Genomic DNA, 18,470 nt, shown 5'->3' on the forward strand with positions numbered 1-18,470 from the left:
CACGCAAGCCTGCTGCGCAGATGGCAGAAGCAGCGCTACAATAAGAAATTGCGTCGCCGCATACAGGCCCTCTCTGAAGAAATTGAGCGACACAGTACCTACCTCGCCCGCCAACAATGGGGCCAGCTGTGCAGCGGACTCAACGGACAGCTAGGCAACAAGCAGACGTGGCACCTGTTACGCCACTTACTGGATCCCGACGACTCGAAAACAGCCGCACGGCACGGACTTAAGCGACTTGTCCACCAACACCCCGGATCAGACGAAGCTCTACTAATTGAACTGGCGGACAAATACATCAACCAAGCCCATCAACCAGCGACACCGCTACCACCCTATGAAGGTAAACCAAATCCAACTCTTGATGCCGACATCACAGAAGCCGAAGTGTATGCAGCCATTCTAAAGCTTCGCACAACTTCGGCACCAGGTCCAGACGGCGTCTCGAACAAAACAATCCGCAACCTAGACGCAAGGTCAGTAACTGCCCTTACTGAATATTTCAATGACTGCTGGCATGCCGGAAATATACCAGAAGAATGGAAGCACGCGAAAATAGTGTTTATACCAAAGCCCGGAAAAAAGGCAGACTTATCAAATCTTCGCCCCATCTCGTTAACTTCATGCCTTGGCAAACTATTTGAGCACGTGGTCTTGGCTCGGCTAGAAACACTTGCAGAAGAGCAAGACCTTTTCCCTCCAACCATGCTCGGTTTTCGCGCCCACTTATCTACTCAAGACGCCCTCGTACAAATCTACCACGATTTGTTGAAAGACCCCGTACGTGCGGGCACGCGAGCAATGCTAGGCATAGACCTACGCAAGGCGTTCGATAACGTGACACATGAAGCGATAGCCCAGCACTTGGCTTCAACAAACCCTGGGGAACGTATTTACAACTACGTGTGCTCTTTCCTACAAGGCCGTACTGTGGAACTTTCCCTGATTGACAGCAACGCCACGAAGAGACTTGCCCTATCCAACAAAGGCACGCCACAGGGAGCTGTTCTTTCACCTTTCCTCTTCAACCTTGTAATGAGCCAACTCCCACAGTTACTAGACTGCATACCCAATATCCGACACACCCTATACGCGGACGACGTGACGGTATGGACCACTACTGGCTCCGACGGACAGATCGAGGAGGCACTGCAACGTGCCGTGGACACAGTGGCCGGATACGTCGCGTGTGCAGGTCTCGAATGCTCAGTGGAGAAATCTGAACTCCTCCTTCTTCGTCCTCCTGACTACCGTAAGGTTAAACACCCGCCACTACCAACCATCACTCTCAGAATGGCCGGATCCGAAATACCGATAGTGCAGCACATGCGGGTACTCGGCCTTTACGTACAAGCCGGCAGGGGCAATACCGTCGCACTAGAGAGGCTTGCGGTCACCGTCACTCAGACTGCCCGTCTGTTAGGAAGAATCTCTGCGCGGAAACACGGCATGAAAGAAAAGGAACTTCTCCAGCTGTTAAACGCCTTCGTAACCACAAGAATAACTTATGCCTTACCGTACCTACGACTCCTCCAGGCTGAAAAAGAAAAAGTAGACAGACTTATTCGCACAGTTCACAAGATCGCTTTGGGCCTCTCCCGCACCACATCGACCATGCACCTCCTCAGCCTTGGAATTCACAATACAATAGATGAACTTATCGAGGCTCACCGAACTGCACAAATTGAACGATTGCGTGGTAGTAAAACCGGAAGATGGATACTTCAACGTATCGGAATTCCCTCGTCACCAAGCGGACAAGACTTGATCTCGCTACCGCCTCTCCTCAGACAGCGCTTCATTGTGCAGCCGTTGCCGAAAAACATGCTGGCCGGCATTCATGACGGTAGACGATCAGCCCGCGCCAGAAACCTTCACAATACCTATGGTACGAACACAAAAGTGGCTCACGTCGACGCGGCAAGCTACCCAACCCCCAAACAAGCCTTTGCAATCAACGTCTCGTCGAAACGTACCCCAGTCGATATAGAGCCTACCACGAGGTGCGCCGGCTCCATACGCACACAAGACCCAACCGAGGCCGAAGAAGCTGCCATAGCACTCGCCGCAATGGCCGGTTTTGAAACAATTATCAGTGACTCCAAATCTGCTATCATCCGATTTGCCCGGGGCACTGTTTCCCCAACCACGGCGCGCATCCTCCGTCCTCTGCCCCGAGCGGCACGCAACGCCTCAGGCGACACTACTGCCAGCAGCACCGACGATGACGATCCTCGTTTAATCCAACTCATCTGGGTCCCAGCGCACGCAGGAAACCCGGGTAACGAAGCCGCCCACAGACAAGCTCGAGGACTCGTATGCCGAGCGGTGGGCCAGACTTCGGACCACGATATCGAAGCAACTGAAGCACTCATCACCTTTCACGACATCACACAGTACTACAAGCTATCAAGGCAAACCAGACCACCCCCGCACCCGGAACTAAACAAAGCTCAACAAATCACTTGGCGGCGGCTTCAAACGAACTCATTCCCTTCCCCGTACATATACAGGCACATATACCCTGCCTTATTCACATCTACGTGCACCCTTTGCAAGACCCAGACCGCAACCTTGGATCACATCATCTGGGGATGCAGCAAGGACCCTCCCCCACCAAACCTCCTAGGACAGTCACCTTCAAGTGAGGCCTGGGAGAGAATCCTCACGACCACAAGCCTGGACACCCAGCTCCGGGCCATCAAACGCGCTGACGAGGTGGCGACCAGGCATGGCCTGACAGCCCTCGCCACTTAGGAAACCGTCAGCTGCCTTAATAAAGTTGTTTACTACTACTACTGCGACGGTACGAGAAGCACTAAGAAGTTAGCAATGATTCTGTAGAAAAGTGAAGTAGATTTTTGCTAAACTAAGCCCACCAATAAAAACCTTTGCTAATGAATATTTACTTGCTTGGAACCAAATGGCCCTTACTTTTTGAATGACCTTCAAAATTTTTAAGGTTTGCATTGACAGACGAATAAATGAGTCTTCTTTATGCAAATGGTGCGTAGTCATGGAAGACACTGCTCAAAGGATAGATTGATTGATATGTGGGGTTTAACGTCCAAAAACCACCATATGATTATGAGAGACGCCGTAGTGGAAGGCTCCGGAAATTTCGACCACCTGGGGTTCTTTAAACGTGCACCCAAATCTGAGCATACGGGCCTACATTTCCGCCTCCATCGGAAATACAGCCGCCGCAGCCGGGATTCGAACCCGCGACCTGCGGGTCAGCAGCCGAGTACCTTAGCCACTAGACCACCGCGGCGGGTCGGCTCAAACGATAGACAACGGCAGAAGCTGAATCCACATTTTTATTCTTCACTACTTCCTAACTGCCTGCGTCACTCTTAACACGGGTACCATGCAAAACTAATCCTTTTGGCTACATATTTCACAGCAATATAAAGGAAATAGCTGTTAGTAGACATTCGAATTATCAACATGTACAAACACTGGCCAACTTTGATTGTACCTATTGAGTACACTCAGTCATTGTTCTGTTAAAAATTAACATACCATTAAAAATGCCTTGTCATGCATCAGAGCTTTTACAAAGAATAAATAGTATTACAGTAAAAGGTTGTTATTTGAACTCGGTTAAGTAAAAGCGCACAACCCTATGTACTTCTCTTGGGAAGAATCTCTCGACAATTTGAACACATTGGTATCCACAACAGCTAATTCAAACTGGGAGACCATTGTTTTCGTTGCTGGTCGCACAAGTCTGTCCAGAGTGATCACAACATTTTGCAAAAACAAACCAAACTAAATTAACTAGAGGAGGAAAACAACTGAACAGCAGCATTGCTGAGCAGATGAGTTTTCGGATGCTGAACTGGAGCCCTTGGACAAGCTAGGAATGATGGTCATGGAGTCACAGTGGAATAAATGCAAGGGAATGCAAATTACTGATTACTTCTCATTTTGATTGCATTAACTCTGTCATGTAAACAAACATGTTTCGAAGCACAAATATTGACATACGTTTAAACACTGAGGCTCACAGCTTGCGTGCAAGTCGGTGCTTGTTTTTGGCGTATCATTAGCCTGATTACACCCACTGCAGAACAAAGGCCTCTCCTGTGATCGGCCAATCAACTTGGTCCTGTGCTTTCTGCTGCCACGTTATACGTACGAACTTTTTAATATCATCGGCCCATCTAACCTTCTGTTTTCACTTCGTACGTTTCCCTTCTCTGTGAATCCAGTCAGTTACTCTTAATGACCAGCGGTTATTCTGCCTGCGTACTACGTGCCCAGCCCATGTCCATGTCTTCTTATCGATTTCAACTATGACATCCTCAACACCGATTTGTTCCCTGTTCCACCCTGCTCTTGTCTTCTGTTTTAGGTTTACACTTATCATTTTCCTTCTCATCGCTCGCTGCGTCGGCCTCAATTTAAGCTGAACCCTTTTTGTAACCCCTCAGGTTTCTGCTCCCTAGGTAAGTACGGGCAAGATGCAGGTGTTACAAAACTTCTCTCTAGGGTTAGTGACAGATTATCATTCATGATTTGAGAATGCTTGCAGAATTTGATCCACCCAATCTTATTCTTTCCTATTCTTCTAGATATTTAACTTCCATGTTTCGGCTCCGCAATTTCTACCTCTGCAAAACATGTCTTGCTTAATGAAGGCACGAGACCTTGCACAGTTTTTCTTTAGAACTTTGATAGTGTCACTCCCAACATGCACGCGGTATCAGTAACTGTTTCAACACTACTATAGCTGTACCTACCACTGCTTTGCAACAGTCTTTACATTCACAGCAATCTATACACAATGTGAAAAAGAAGCGCTGCTAAATATGCATTACTACAAGCCCATTTGTTACCTAGTTATATGTGATACTCTAAGCAAAGTTTGACACACAGAGTGAAGTACAGTATGTACACCCCATGACATGTACTGTCCTAGAATTTTGAAGCCTGCAAATTTCCTGTAAACTGAGTAATTCATAAAGCAAGAAACAACAATCTATGCACCCAAAGCTTGAACATACCGTACGCTATGACTGCTTTTCAGTACAAAGCTTCCATTTGTCCGCCTGGCATATTGATGGTGCATGGGGTTGTCACTATGGTGGTGCACAACACGGCGGTGGGCAACGCGAGACCGACATCCAGTTAGCGGAATGTATTCACAGGGATGAAAAAAATGCCAGATCTATGCAAAAGGCACAGCACAGTCACAGTGAAAGCTACAAGAGCGGCCTTTCAGAGCCTTTTCTAAACACTCATTGGATAACTGCTGCAAACACACTTGCCTGATACCCACTACGGCATTATTAAAAATTTTTGTAGTAGGCTGGCATTCACTATGCTATTTTTAATCATTCTTCTGAGAAGCATTGTATCCACTAAACACTTGCAAGAAATTTTGTGCCAATTGTTCATGCAGTGATTGATGACGATGAGGAATTGTGCCTGAAGTGGGTATGTGTCACAGTTAATAGGTGAACAAGAACAAGCTTTTGTAATGGGTTTGAGCATCGAACAACCCACTCGTTACGCTATTCGCATTTTGGGATGACTGGTTGTTCTTTTGCTGTTTTAAAATGCTTTATAAGTCGTAATAACGTGATTGCTTTCCCGACATCAAGCTTGCCTAAAGCAAGTTCGCCAACAGGTCCCAAACACTGGCATGGCTCAGTGATATAATACTGGGATGGCACCTAGCGGACCCGGGTTTGAGGCCCAGTTAGTCATTGGTATTAGTGTAAAGAGGTTTATTGGGCGAACCTAACGGGCAGGTGGAAGATCCGAGAAAGCCACAGGACAAGGAAGATGATGGAGCTCGAGCGCCGATCTCGTGGTGCCTTACTCTGCAATGATGTTTGTTGTTACCTGGTGTTGCCATCATTCCTTCATTATAATTGCCCCCGTTGAGAAAAATGAAGCCATCCTGGTGCTCCAGCAGGTGGGAACGAGCGGGCCGAAGTATGGCTTCAAGCGGTCCACGTGAAAAATATCGTGTCCACGCCGACGATGGTCACCGAGCGGCGTAAGCGGTTCAATGACGTAATTGACCGGCGATGTGCGCTCTACCACGCAGTATGGACCATGGTAATTTAAAAGTAGCTTGGTAAACAAGGCAGGAGCACAGAGTGGTACATAAAGCCATACAAGGGTTCCAGGGGCAAACTTTCCGGCAGGAGGGTGTTCGTCATTGCGGGCCTTTTTCTGGTGTTGCTGGTCAGCCGTAGTAAACTACTTCACTAGTTGGCGGCATTTTTCGGCGTGACGGGCGGCTTTGGACACGGTTGTGCGCTCAGATGCATATGGTGCATATGGCAGCAAAGTGTCAATTGTGTGCGATGGTTGACATCCGTATAAAGGGAACAATGGGGAGAAGCTGGTGGTGACTTGGGTAGCGGTGTTGTATGCGTAGGTCGCAAACAAAAAAACCAGGTCCCAGCTCGTTTGGTCAAATGCCACATGCGTCGCGAGCATGTCAACCAGGGTCCGATTAAACCGCTCACTGAGGCCATTCCTCTGAGGGTGGTAAGCAGTACTCATCCGGTGTAAAATATGGCAATGGCGGAGAAGTGCTTGGATTATGTTGGATAGAAACACACGGCTCCGGTCACTGAGGAGCTCACGAGGAGGACCATGATGCAACACAAACCGATGGAGGATGAAAGCTGCAATGTCCTGAGCAGTAGCCGTAGGAAGAGTAGCAGTTTCAGCGTACCGTGTCAGGTGATCTACAGCAACGATAGCCCACCGGTTACCTACTGTGGTCAATGGCAGCGGTCCATAAAGGTCAATTTCGATGCGATTGAATGGGCGGTCGGGGCACGCGAGCGGCTGTAGTGGACTCCTGGATTCGGTGGCCGTTTCCGTCGCTGACACTCGTGGCAGCCGCGAATAAACTGTCGAACAAAAGTGAACATCCCACGCCAGTAGTACCGCTTCCTTAAACGTTCGTAGGTCTTGAAGACACCGGCGCGAGCGCATTGCGGGTCGGAGTGAAATGATGCACAGATTGTAGAGCGCAGCTTTTGGGGAATAACGAACAGCCACTTCCTGCCGTCTGGCGAGTAATTGCGTCGGTACAAGAGGCCACCTCGAATGATGAAGTGCGAAGCCTGGCATCGCATTACTCAAGTGGTTGGAAGTGTCGGTACCTCAGATAAAACGTCCAGAAGCGAAGTTATCCATGGATCGTTGCGCTGTTTATAAAGGACATTCTGTTGATGTCAAGAGCTGACAGCACATGTTCTATAGAAGATATAGAGGCAGCCTCATGGACAGTGGTGATCGCGAGAGCGTATCAGCATCGGCATGCTGGCGGCCGGAACAGTACACGACGCGGATGTCATACTCTTGAAGTTGCAGAGCCCAACAAGCAAGGCGACCTGATGGATTCTTCAGTGACGACAACCAACATAAGGCATGATGTTCTGTAACTACAGCAAACCTGCGGCCATATAAGTATGGGCAAAACTTGACAATCGCCCAAAGTATGGCTAAGCACTCTTTTTCGGTAACACTGTAGTTTACCTCAGCCTTCTTGAGCGTTCTGCTGGCGTAGGCGACGACATACTCAGAGGATCCAGGCTTGCGTCTCTCTCTAGGTATTGGAAAAATTTAATACCTAGAGATGTTCCTCTCTAGGTATTATTGTATGTAACTCTATGGACCAGGCTGTCATCACAGTGTGGCCAGCAATGCAAGAGGTCTGCTGGTCAGCTTGAGGTAATCAAATAAAATTTCTCTGCAAGCAACTTGCACATATCTCAAGTCTGTAAATTTTCAGAGGTGGCAGAAGCATGTAGACGAACGTGCTCAGTGAGTTTTATCAAAATCCACTGACCTAAAGGAAAAAAAAAATGCCAGAGGTGACCTTGAAGGGCCCAGTGCAGGATATTTTATAGTACTTTTGCCAACTATGGGACTTGACCATAACTGCAGCACAAGTGAAAGTAGCAAAAGTTGGGCACTTGATACTTTAGTTCTTTACATCAGTTTCCACGCAGGACTGCAGTTTTATATATCAATAATTTATGGCACCAGAAGTGAGGGTTTATCCTGGCAGTCTGATTGGTTTCAAATAAAGAATGTCACGCTCGTTTGCAATGCATTTACTGTGAGCATTCCAGAGATAGAATCATGTTTTCTGCTTGTTAGAACTAAAAGTTTTTGCATTGCTATCGCATTTTCTGTAGAACCAACTCGATGAGTGGTAAGAGCCACCAGCAGCATGGGTGTCTGTCAAAATGAGAAACTCGTGCTAGCTCATCTGTAATGCCTCGCTGCACATTGGGACAGGGAATTTGCGACTAAGAATTATATTTTAGCACACACTCGAACTGCTTAGAAACACCAACAGAAAAGCAATTGCAAAATGCGAAAATGTGAGTTATTTATCTACAGCAGAATTTTACTTTCTCAGCTCTCAGCCTGTGTTAACTATGCAAGTTTTTGAAGCTTTCAGCTGTTGGTGGAGTGACCCATGTGGTCGTAATCACATCGAAACCTGAAGTAACAGCGTACTAGTAAGGTCACGAACGCTTCTGGAAACGCGAGATTCTGAGCGCGTTTTCATCGTAACCAGCATGACATGCCCCTGGTTTAGTGAAATGCGATCTGCCTGCTTTTATTTGCAAGTTTAATAACTTTTGATTGCATGTGTCCATCTCACAAGTTCTTTGTACATTCATCTCTGAATAATATAAGCAACACATTGATATGCAAAAACTTTGAGGGTGAGATTTGAGCCCACGGATGTAGCAACTAAAACTATTTTTGTTATTTGTGTGAATAAAGTGATTAATCTGGTATGCAAAGCAAACTGAAGTATGTTTTGAGCTATCTGTTGTTTTTTTTTCACTTTAAATGAATAAATTAGACGTGAGTTTGTCATCACATAAGGATGTTTACAAAGGGGCCCGTTCTGTGCCGTAATGCTATCGGTTTATTTTTAAATATCCAAATAAGCACACACAAGATTTTTTTGAAAGGCTCTGTACATATTTTACAAAAAGCCGATTATAAAGATCTGTATGACATACAGAGAAATATGGGAAGCTTCACGGCACTCACAAATGTCTCGGATCCAAGTGCAGAAAACAGAATGGTTACATCTTTATTTGTTATACATGCATGAGCAACTGCTAAACACAATGAAAGCTCAGAAAAGGGAGCTTAAGGCTAACAAAACGGAAGGGAGCTTGTTTTATTTTTCATCGAGCTCTGATCTGTCTTCTTTATGATGATGCCAATATGGTGGCTCTGTGCCAAGGGAAAACTGCAAGATTAGCATTTTCTAAAACCTAATTTTCTCAGTTTTTATGACAGCACTCTAGTAAAATGCCTTGCTCTCTTCTTCTACTGCTAATATAGTTTAATATTTCACCATGACGCAAAACATGGTTTTGGGATTGAGAAAGCTAAAAAAAAAAAAAGAGTCAGATGAGAAAATTAAAAAAAAAAAATTGTAGCTAACCTGCAAGCTCTAGATGTATCCATCGCTTGCTAGGCTACATCAAGTTCAAATAAATATGTATCACTAATTGTAGCATAGCGGTCCCAGGCAAACTGAAAGGAGTCAGTGCTTTAGAGGAAGAATACTGCCAAAATGTCGGATCTTGTGAATGGCCCAGGTGGCGAGAGAATGTCCAGTGTGTAAGCTGCTCTTGTGGTATGCTTTCTGTACAGCCAGAGCCAATATTTGCATTGTTTCAGTTTTTCTGCTCTCAGTACCAGTCTTCTAATTTTGTTTTCACAGTACACCCAAAATTATGGTAGTCTGCATACAAGGTGCTAGGCAAGTATGAGAATGTCTTAACTGTCATCCTAACGGCATTCATAGTGAGCTGGTTACATTCAACATAATGAGGCAAATGCCAGAAAATGTAAGTAAACTTGAGATAAACTTTACCAAAACTGCCCGTGACAAGCAATTAAAGAGCCAGTGTTTTCTTTAGGAGACTGACTTGGTACAAACAAATTATTCACTTGAGAATGTTGATTATTCAATCTGTTGAAATGCCCTGCAAGAACAAGGACTTGATAACAAACGTTCGTTTTCAAGTTATATCAGCTTAGCACCATTATTTGTATTACGTCAGGACTGCAGTGTGCATCTGCATATCAGCAAGTCGAGCAGGTGTTTTACCACAGAGAGTAGTTACGTTACCAAAGAGTATGTTCCTGAACACAAGGCAGGTACCAGCGTGGCACCATTGCATGTGCCCTGAATGTGGTCCCAGCCGGCCACCCAGCAGCAGGGGTGGTGGTGGTGGCAGGCAGCCAGAAAGAACACGCTGCAGCTGTGAACGTAAGTCCTACTACCCATTTATTCTTTGAAGGCGGCATGCAAGCGAGGCCTGCTCCCTGCAGGCGGCCAACGGGCTGGTGCGCAGCGGTCAGCCCCGAGTGTGCCTCCTGCACGGTGGCATCGACGCCCTGCGCACTGTGCTCGAGCTGCCCCCCCTTCCCACCCCGAGCGACCGGCGGCGGCCGATGAACAGAGTTCACTCATACACCACCTCCTCGTTGGGGTTGAACGTGTCGATGTACATGTTCTCCTTTTTGTGCATGCGGCGCACATGTGAGCGGAGGTTGTCCCTGCGTGCCGACCGGTAGCTGCAGTGCGGGCACAGGTGCGGCTTCTCGCCCGTATGCATGCGTCGGTGCTGGATTATCTTTTTCAGCTGGATGCTCGCAAAACCACACACGTCGCACACAAAGTTCTCTCCGCTGCGATGCTTTTTCATGTGCTTCTGCATGTCGGCCTCAGTAGAGCGGTCTTTGCCACAGATCTTGCAGCTCAGCTTGACGGGTGCCAGCTTCGCGGCACCCAGCACGTGGGCCTTCTGGTGCTTGCGGTACGCCTTGTACACGGTACACGTGTACGGACAGAAGGGGCAACGGTACTCCTCTGCATTGTGTCGGTGCCGCTGTGGGGGCGCCTCAGGCTTGTGGCGCTTCTTGCCGCAAGGGTGGAAGCCCTCCTGCAGCACGTGCTTCATTATGTGCTTGTCCAGCTTGTCGCGTCGCGGAGACATGTACGGGCACGACGGGCACGAGTAGAGCGGACAGAGCGAGCTCTCCTCGGAGCTGGCATAGCTGGCGTTGCGAGCCGCCTTGCGCGACACCCCGTGGTGCATGCGGGCGTGCTTCTTGAATGCGCTGCGGCTCTTGAGCACCGCGCCACAGTCCTGGCACTCGTAGCCGACCTCTTCGATGGGGGCCAGGGCACGACAGTCTTCTTCCAGGGTGGGCTCAAACAGGGCCTCTTCGACAGCCATGTCGGGCGAGGGCCCCACCACCACCTCGCCCCCTTCGATGATGTCCTCCTGCTTGATCATTGAGTTGGGCACCAGGATTATCTCCCCGTTGGCCTCCCCTTCCTGCAGAAGCATCTGGCTCACGGGCGAATGCAGCGCGTGGCCCTTCATGAAACCCTGGCCCTCCAGTCCACCCAGGGTCGTCTCCTCCTGTAATTTAAATAAACGACATCCTTCATCTGTTGGGAGTTTCTCTGTCATCGCCATTCGGATCAAATATACTAGCATTATAAAAACTTCAACAAAATCCTCCAGCAGTGTCCAATACATGTTGGCAACATGTGCACAGCTTAAAAGAGAAAACAACACTGAATTTGAGTGGGTGAAGCTCTTTAACAACAGATTCAGGAAGAATTTCTTAAATGCGCGAGTCGAGCCATGACGATATTTAACAGTTGGCGAGAGGTGCAAGTTTGCAGAATGAGCACACTGCTATGCAGATGAAAATAAGAAAATGTTCAGGTATAGTTTGTGAAACAGACTGATCTGTGCAGTTTTTCTGCGAACAGCTAGAGGGGTCAGCTCAAAAGACCATTTATTAATATGAGCGACGCCAGTGTGTTGACCCGTCACTGACGAACATCGGTGCAGCTGGGCAAAGTGTACAACAGCATTTCTTCTGTACACAGTTGTCCACTCTTGGCTTTAACAAGAAGCACCTTTGATGGGTTCCCTATTTCACCCTAAGAATGGACGACAATGTGCATCAAGGCAGCACTGCAAAGTAGACACAGGCAAGGAACCTTGTCTGCATTGTTTTATCCCTATTTTTACTTGGCACTTCTAGAGGCTCAGCATGGCCATGCAGGATACAGTGACAGTGTAGCCACACGGAGCCATGTATGTTAGAATGGAACTAAGAATGGACGACCCGGCTGCAAGTATTTCCTTTTTATCACAACTTTCTCAACACAATAGCTTCAGCACCACTGGGAAGCAGTGAGTCTCAAACAAAGAGTCAGATAAAAAGACGTCTGTATGCCAAGAATGGTAAACTTGCATTTAATATTGCCACCTACTAAATAAAAGATGGCTGGGCCAACGCACTCGTGGACAAGGCAGCAACTGCTCTGCATGGGCACAGTCGAAGAGAATCGGGAGCTCACCTGGTGCTTTTCTCGGGCCAAGTCCATGTGAATTACTTGGTTAGTGGGCAGCACTTTCATGTCGGGACTGTCGTCGGTCACAATCTCACCCACAATATCAGGCCCTATTTCATCACCTTCCATGATAATCCCATCAGGACCCTAGAAGGCAATCCGGATAATCAACCTGTAGGTCAAAACTATTGCTTCACTTCAAATCAGGTGCAGCACACATCATTAATGAGATGGCCAAGAAGTGCTTATGACAACACAAAGCAACAGTGCAGGTTAGTTAAAGGGACTCTTTACCGTCCTTCACTGCTCTCCTGTTTTGTGTCGCAACAAAAAGCATACCAAGTGAAGTGTCTAAACATGCAGCAGTTTCTCTGGAAAGTGCGTAGAAATCATTAAAACAGAATTTTTCTGTCTGCGTTATGTCTTCTTCCATCAGAGGGATGAATGCCCACAACACTGGTCGGTGCCGGCAAAACCACATGCAGTTTTTACAGGCTTCATGAAGTTTGGCTAATAATAAAACAAATACCTTAGTAGTTGTTTTAGGCACGCAAACACACTTTTGTTGTTCTAATGAGCGTGGCAGACCACGTGGCTGCGTTTCTCTGCCGTTTGCAGGCAAGCGAGAAAAAAAAAAAAAACAAAACACAAATTGGTCTCTGGCACAACCTAAAGCTGCCTCAAGTGCATAAAATACAATTTCAAGCTACGTGTTTGTTTTTAGGCAAAATAAGTCTACCTCTGAGGATTTCTTGTCCTACCAATAGACTGTCAAGATTGACCACATTCGCTGTTGGGTGACGCCACTGGTCACTTTTTATCGACTTTCAACATCCCCCTGGTCACTTTTTATCGACTTTCAACATCAAGTTAAAATTATAATTCCTTCTTTCTGACACGAAAGCATTCTTGCTTCCGCCGATGTGTTGCTTTTTATTTGCACCACAAACAGAAAAATGTTTCCGAGCGGTATGCAGTCCTTTTAAGCTAGTCTACAATAATCGGCTAAGGTGAAAGACTCCTACAGCAGAATGATTGAACATGAAGCAGCATCACCACAGTGAGTGCATTCTAATCACTTACGCTTCCACAAGGGTACCGAGACATGCCCAACCTGGAAGCACTGTTTGTGCTATATACTTGACCACCGCGTTACGTTAGGATGAAAAGACACGGACAGGTGCCAACTTCCAAGTGAAAGTTTAGTATGTCTAGGCGACACATGTATGAATTATGGTACACAACTGCACAGCGTACCGGCACACATCCACCAATTTTCAAGAAAGCCATCTCCTTCCATGGTCAATGATAGGTAGGTTGTGCGAGCGCAATCACTACCCTTGCGTTGCGGTTCAGATGCCTCGACAATCTTCTGTGAGTGCTGCGGTGCACTGTGTAAACAATGGTCGGCAACTGCACTCGTGGCAATCACTAGCTCACTAGCTAAGTTTCCAACATAGCCCTTTTCTCCTATGTTAGCATGTTCACACTATCAGCGGTTGAGAAACTGATGAGTTCACCCAAAGTAAGGCTTTCCACAGACTTACACACGATGACTTCTGTGCAACCAGTATACTGGAAAGGCACTTGATGGTGGCTAGTCTTGGGTGTGGACCGGCAACCGACCCGCTACCTGAAGAACTTGCTGGGGTGGTTCAAAACCAGACAGGTGACCATCCTATTCTTTGCTAGTGTTTAACATTTTTTACTATGCTTTACTAACAGGGCCGCTAATTTTTTACAAATTTTGTTTTCATGCAGGGGCTGAAGAATTGCATTTGTGCGCAGCCGCCTTCACTTTCCTAGGGATGGCCTGATAAAAAAATGGCCACACAGACAGGCATCACAAAAGGGGGGGCTTCTTCTAGCAGGCCTATAGTGTGATCTGGTCATTACTTCCGCTGGTGGAACGACTTTGCTATACCGATAGATCATTTCTTCTTCTATGTGACCGCAAATCAACATCCGGAGACCACAGGCATGGAAACAAACACCATGCTAAGAGCAAAGTAGTGTGACTATCCGAAAAAAAGCAGAGCTTACCATCGCTTGTTTTGATTGGAATCATGTTGGCCGGGCATATCAGTGACCTGCACTGGAGCAACTGCCACCCTATGACTTCAAGCACTCCAGGTTGTGAGAACGGCTGGAGCCACACTATGCTTAGAATTCGATTTCCTAGCTTCTCTAACCAAGCACATTATCTGCCTGTTGTGAATGCTATAGAAGCAACTTTGAAGAGGTTACCATGGGCCTCTTGCTTTGCTGATACTGAGAAGGTCAAGATATGAGAAGCCAATCGAATTTGCAAAGTTGGCTTAAGTTGTTGGCCACAGACTGCTTTTCCAGATAGTTTGTGACCCACTTATCACGACTGGAAGCCATGTTTGTGTGAGTTCACAATGGTTATTTATTTGGAGTCATTTTTAGAGCACCCAGTCTCAGTTTTGGTTTCAAAGGAGGAGGAAATCACAGGTAGCGAACAGAAACTTGTGACGTGGGTTTGTTTACATTTCCCCTGCGCTAATGTCGGTGTTCCGAAGGGCTCCGCATTTCACTCAGTCGTGCACTTTAAAATTGATTTTAAATAAGCTCCAGGCTACTTTTCCTTTGATATCTTGTAGATGCGTGTCTCCACCTAAATTTATTTCACTCATTATCTCGTCTTTGAAATTTTTTGTCAGTGCTCTTTTAAAGTAACACTGAAAAAAATTTTCATGCCATACATTTCAACCAAATTGAAAGATTGGGCGTTAAAAGTAATATACATAACGTTAATTTCACGCAGAAACTAGAGCACAGGCATGTCAACAATGCCAGCATGTCTCCTACAGAGAGCACCTTTCGGCTGGGGTGCTTTTGTGGAGGTGCAGAAAAAGGAGAAGAGGAGAATGTGATGCCATGTGCACGCTGACAATCCATTAAAAATACGTGAAATAAACTCTGTTTATTGGAACAGTGGCACCACTGTAGTACAATTTCGATGTTTTCATGAGTTTTTTAAACTTTTGTTTAGTATCCCTACAAGTGCGTTTACCGCTCCACATTCCAATGAAGGTGCACCAGCACCACAAGGGCTTTTCAAAAATTAGTGCAGGTGAGAGAAATAGTGGGAAGCATAACTATTTTGCAACACAATGTCAGTGCCAATAACAGGCGCCAAAGAGCAAGTGGTCACCTGAGAGTAAATGAGGGTGTTCATGTTGATGATGGAGGAAGAGGAGACCACCGAAGCCGATACGGGAGGCAGCATCTCTTCTTCAGTGCCGAGAGTCTGCATGTCCTCGGGCACCACTTCCACAAAGTGGGTCGCTGCCTCCATCATTGTGCCACTCTAGCTGCAGTCAGGCTTCCATACACCGCTGGGAACAAAACAATCATCTCATTTAAATTATTACTGAACACGTAAATGAAATGTAGAAAAAAGATTCCAAACACAAATAAATGATTCAATCAAGCAAAAGAGAGATAAGGCGGTCAGCAACACTCTTACACAATAATCTGATGAGGAAAAAGGAGAACACATGACTAGCACAATAAAAATTCTACAGAGGGAATCCATGCTGGTGTCGCATCTTACAAGATGTGCTTAACCTGCAACACTACGTGTAAATACAAAAAAAAATAGCATGTGCATCTCTGGCTCGGCAAAGCAGCGGGTGAAGCTGCAACTCGATTCGTAATTCAATCAAAAGAGTGGTAAGCTGGGAGTGAGTAAGTGCCTGTCCTGTGTGGCTCTCCCACCATGAATCCTAACCAACTAGCCCAATGTGCAGTTCTGATAAGCTGGGCTGTTTGGTATGGATGTATAACAATAATTATCATAGCTGAAGTTCTAGGTCCCAAAACTACAATATGATTATAAGGAACGCCGTAGTTACTCCGTAAATTTCAACCATCTGGTGTTCTGTAACGTGCACTGAATGTATGAAAAACTTCATTTCAAAAAATTGCTTTTCCAGCGAAGCTGGAGCCCTCAGTCTAAGGCCCCTGTGGCCTTTGCCGTCTTGCAAGATCTTTTGATCAGATTGAGCTGTTCTTCAGGCTTATAACAGGACAGTGCAGCCTCCCACTGCTCCGGTGTTGGTGTACAGTTTCTTGGCACTGCCTGTGTGTGTTGGCAAGCACATGTCACGTGATTAAGTGTGGGGTATCCTCCGCATAAGTGTGGGGTATCCTCCGCATAGCGGGCATTTGTTGGCGTATATTGCCGGATAGATTTTACTCAGAAGACTGAGATTGGGGTGCGGCTGTCTCCAGGCAAGCGGCTGCTCTCTGCTGAGGTCTTTGTGGGGAGGGGTTATATCTTCCTCAGGGCTCTCTGGTGTTCTAAAACTGTTCCATTGCGTCTAGTATTTCTGTGGCTGGTTCCCTGTCGTCGTGCGCCCCCCGGTCGGCATATGCTCGAGTAACGGCGCCGGCACGCTGGTTCCCTGTCAGTTTACTGAAATCGCACAGTACACGCGCACCATCAAAGTGCGATGGCCGCGACCGGCAGCGAGCCCGCGACTTGCGGGTTAGCAGCGAAGCTATTGCTCCGCTGCGGTGGACGAATGCATAATACCAGAGTCCTTTGACTCTGATAATACACAGCTAAAAAAAAAAAAAAGACCGCGCGCGACGGCGCTTGTCCCGCTAAGTTCCGTCATTCTGATTTTTACGAGCTGTTTATTATTATGCGCCGCTTCGCAGTGTTGCTAATTTGAGATAGCGGCGAATGCAATCCACCCGTTTCGCTCCTCACCATCATGTCGATCATATCACCATGAGGTTTTCGCCATGGAACGCAGAGGTTTATCTTACACTCATAGCCCCGCCGCGGTGGTCTAGTGGCTGAGGTACTCGGCTGATGACCCGCAGGTCGCGAGATCGAATGCCGGCAGCGGCGGCTGCATTGCCGATGGAGGCGGAAATGTTGTAGGCCCGTGTGCTCAGATTTGAGTGCACGTTAAAGAACCCCAGGTGGTCGAAATTTGCGGAGCCCTCCACTACGGCGTCTCTCATAATCACATGGTGGTTTTGGGACGTTACACCCCACATATCATCATATCTTACATCCCATAAATGGCCCACGCTGATAACGACACCGCCTCGGTTCCCTTGCACTAGTTTGCGAGAGCGCACCGTGACTCGCACGCGACGCTAAGTCGCCGTGAAGCCCTAGCTTGCGCGAAGGAGACTGCCGCAACTCGCCGATAATTTTACACGCGTCTTTCTCAAAAGATAGATGTACACATCAACCAAACGCGCGCTCTCTCCAATGTATCGCCCCCCCCCCCTTTTTTTCTAAATTGTGTTTGCTTTTCTTCACTACCGAGCGTATGAGCTGTAGGGCAAGCGTTGCAGAACATCGAGCAGGCACTGCAGGCGGACGCTTCCAACTCATTACATGTGCTTTGAAAACATCCGCGCAGAAGTTCCGATGACTGAGAGTCTCTCCTCGAAAGCGTCGCGGCCACAATCTGAGCGCAAGCAATGAGCTGCCTGATCGTCAACGAGCAAAATGGCGACTGCACAAAGACGCTCGCTAATAAAACTTTTAGGCTTATACAGGCTTTGGCCTAAATTTAGGCCTACAAAACTCACCTGTGTTTTGGTCAATGAAGGTTCCGACGTCGTAAGCAGTGCCCCTTAGTCCTTGATTTGTAAATTAACCCGGGAAGCCAGTAATTTTTAATTATTCGCGAATTTCAATTCATTCGACGCGACGCACGCTTCGATTCACAACGCCATGTTTATTAAGCCTTCTTCGAGGGAAAAGGGTCCGCAGCGCGGTGGGATGGCGCATTGCGAGGACTAACTAGGCTTACTAATTTTGTTATAAATAATATTTTTGCAGATTTCTATTAAAATAATCTTTTAGAGTACTGCTAAAAATTATCTGCAGCAATTGCGCTGTTTGTGCATTGTTCCGCTAAAAAGTTAGACTTTTAAAAACGTGAAGAAAGCACTCCGCAATTCTAAAGTTTACATAAGTATTTATATTTATAGGCAAGTTTAATCAAGTTTTATGTAGTTGCAATGTAATTTTAAATTGTTATTTTAAAAGTGCGTACGAATGTTT

The 18,470-nt window shown here is 46.8% G+C and overlaps 1 protein-coding gene across 3 annotated transcripts; it reads right to left on the minus strand.

Annotated features, from left to right (window-relative positions):
• Positions 1–10,295: 10,295 nt before the first annotated feature.
• Positions 10,296–18,209, minus strand: LOC119178491 (uncharacterized). Of its 3 annotated transcripts, none has more exons than XM_037429702.2 (4): positions 17,993–18,209; positions 15,585–15,768; positions 12,413–12,553; positions 10,296–11,456 (listed from the first exon to the last, which is right to left on the minus strand). In XM_037429702.2, exons 2-4 carry the CDS (start codon positions 15,729–15,731, stop codon positions 10,491–10,493), a joined length of 1,254 nt encoding a protein of 417 aa, XP_037285599.2. In that variant the 5' UTR covers positions 15,732–15,768; positions 17,993–18,209; the 3' UTR covers positions 10,296–10,490. The 3 variants fall into 3 exon arrangements, with proteins under 3 accessions (XP_037285599.2, XP_037285611.2, XP_037285605.2); XM_037429714.2 differs by lacking the exon at positions 17,993–18,209 and adding an exon at positions 17,796–17,895; XM_037429708.2 differs by lacking the exon at positions 17,993–18,209 and adding an exon at positions 17,462–17,638.
• Positions 18,210–18,470: the final 261 nt, after the last annotated feature.

The sequence above is a fragment of the Rhipicephalus microplus genome, chromosome 2, assembly GCF_043290135.1.
Source record: "Rhipicephalus microplus isolate Deutch F79 chromosome 2, USDA_Rmic, whole genome shotgun sequence".
NCBI lineage: Eukaryota > Metazoa > Arthropoda > Arachnida > Ixodida > Ixodidae > Rhipicephalus > Rhipicephalus microplus.

What these genes read in the sequence shown, in the direction of transcription:
- LOC119178491 (XM_037429702.2), bottom strand. Translation starts at nt 15,731, where the DNA reads ATGATGGAGGCAGCGACCCACTTTGTGGAAGTGGTGCCCGAGGACATG. An exon ending in ACACCCTCATTTACTCTCAG is followed by an intron (nt 12,554 to 15,584) that starts GTGACCACTTGC and finishes ATTGCCTTCTAG; the next exon opens with GGTCCTGATGGGATTATCAT. An exon ending in TGGCCCGAGAAAAGCACCAG is followed by an intron (nt 11,457 to 12,412) that starts GTGAGCTCCCGA and finishes TTTAAATTACAG; the next exon opens with GAGGAGACGACCCTGGGTGG.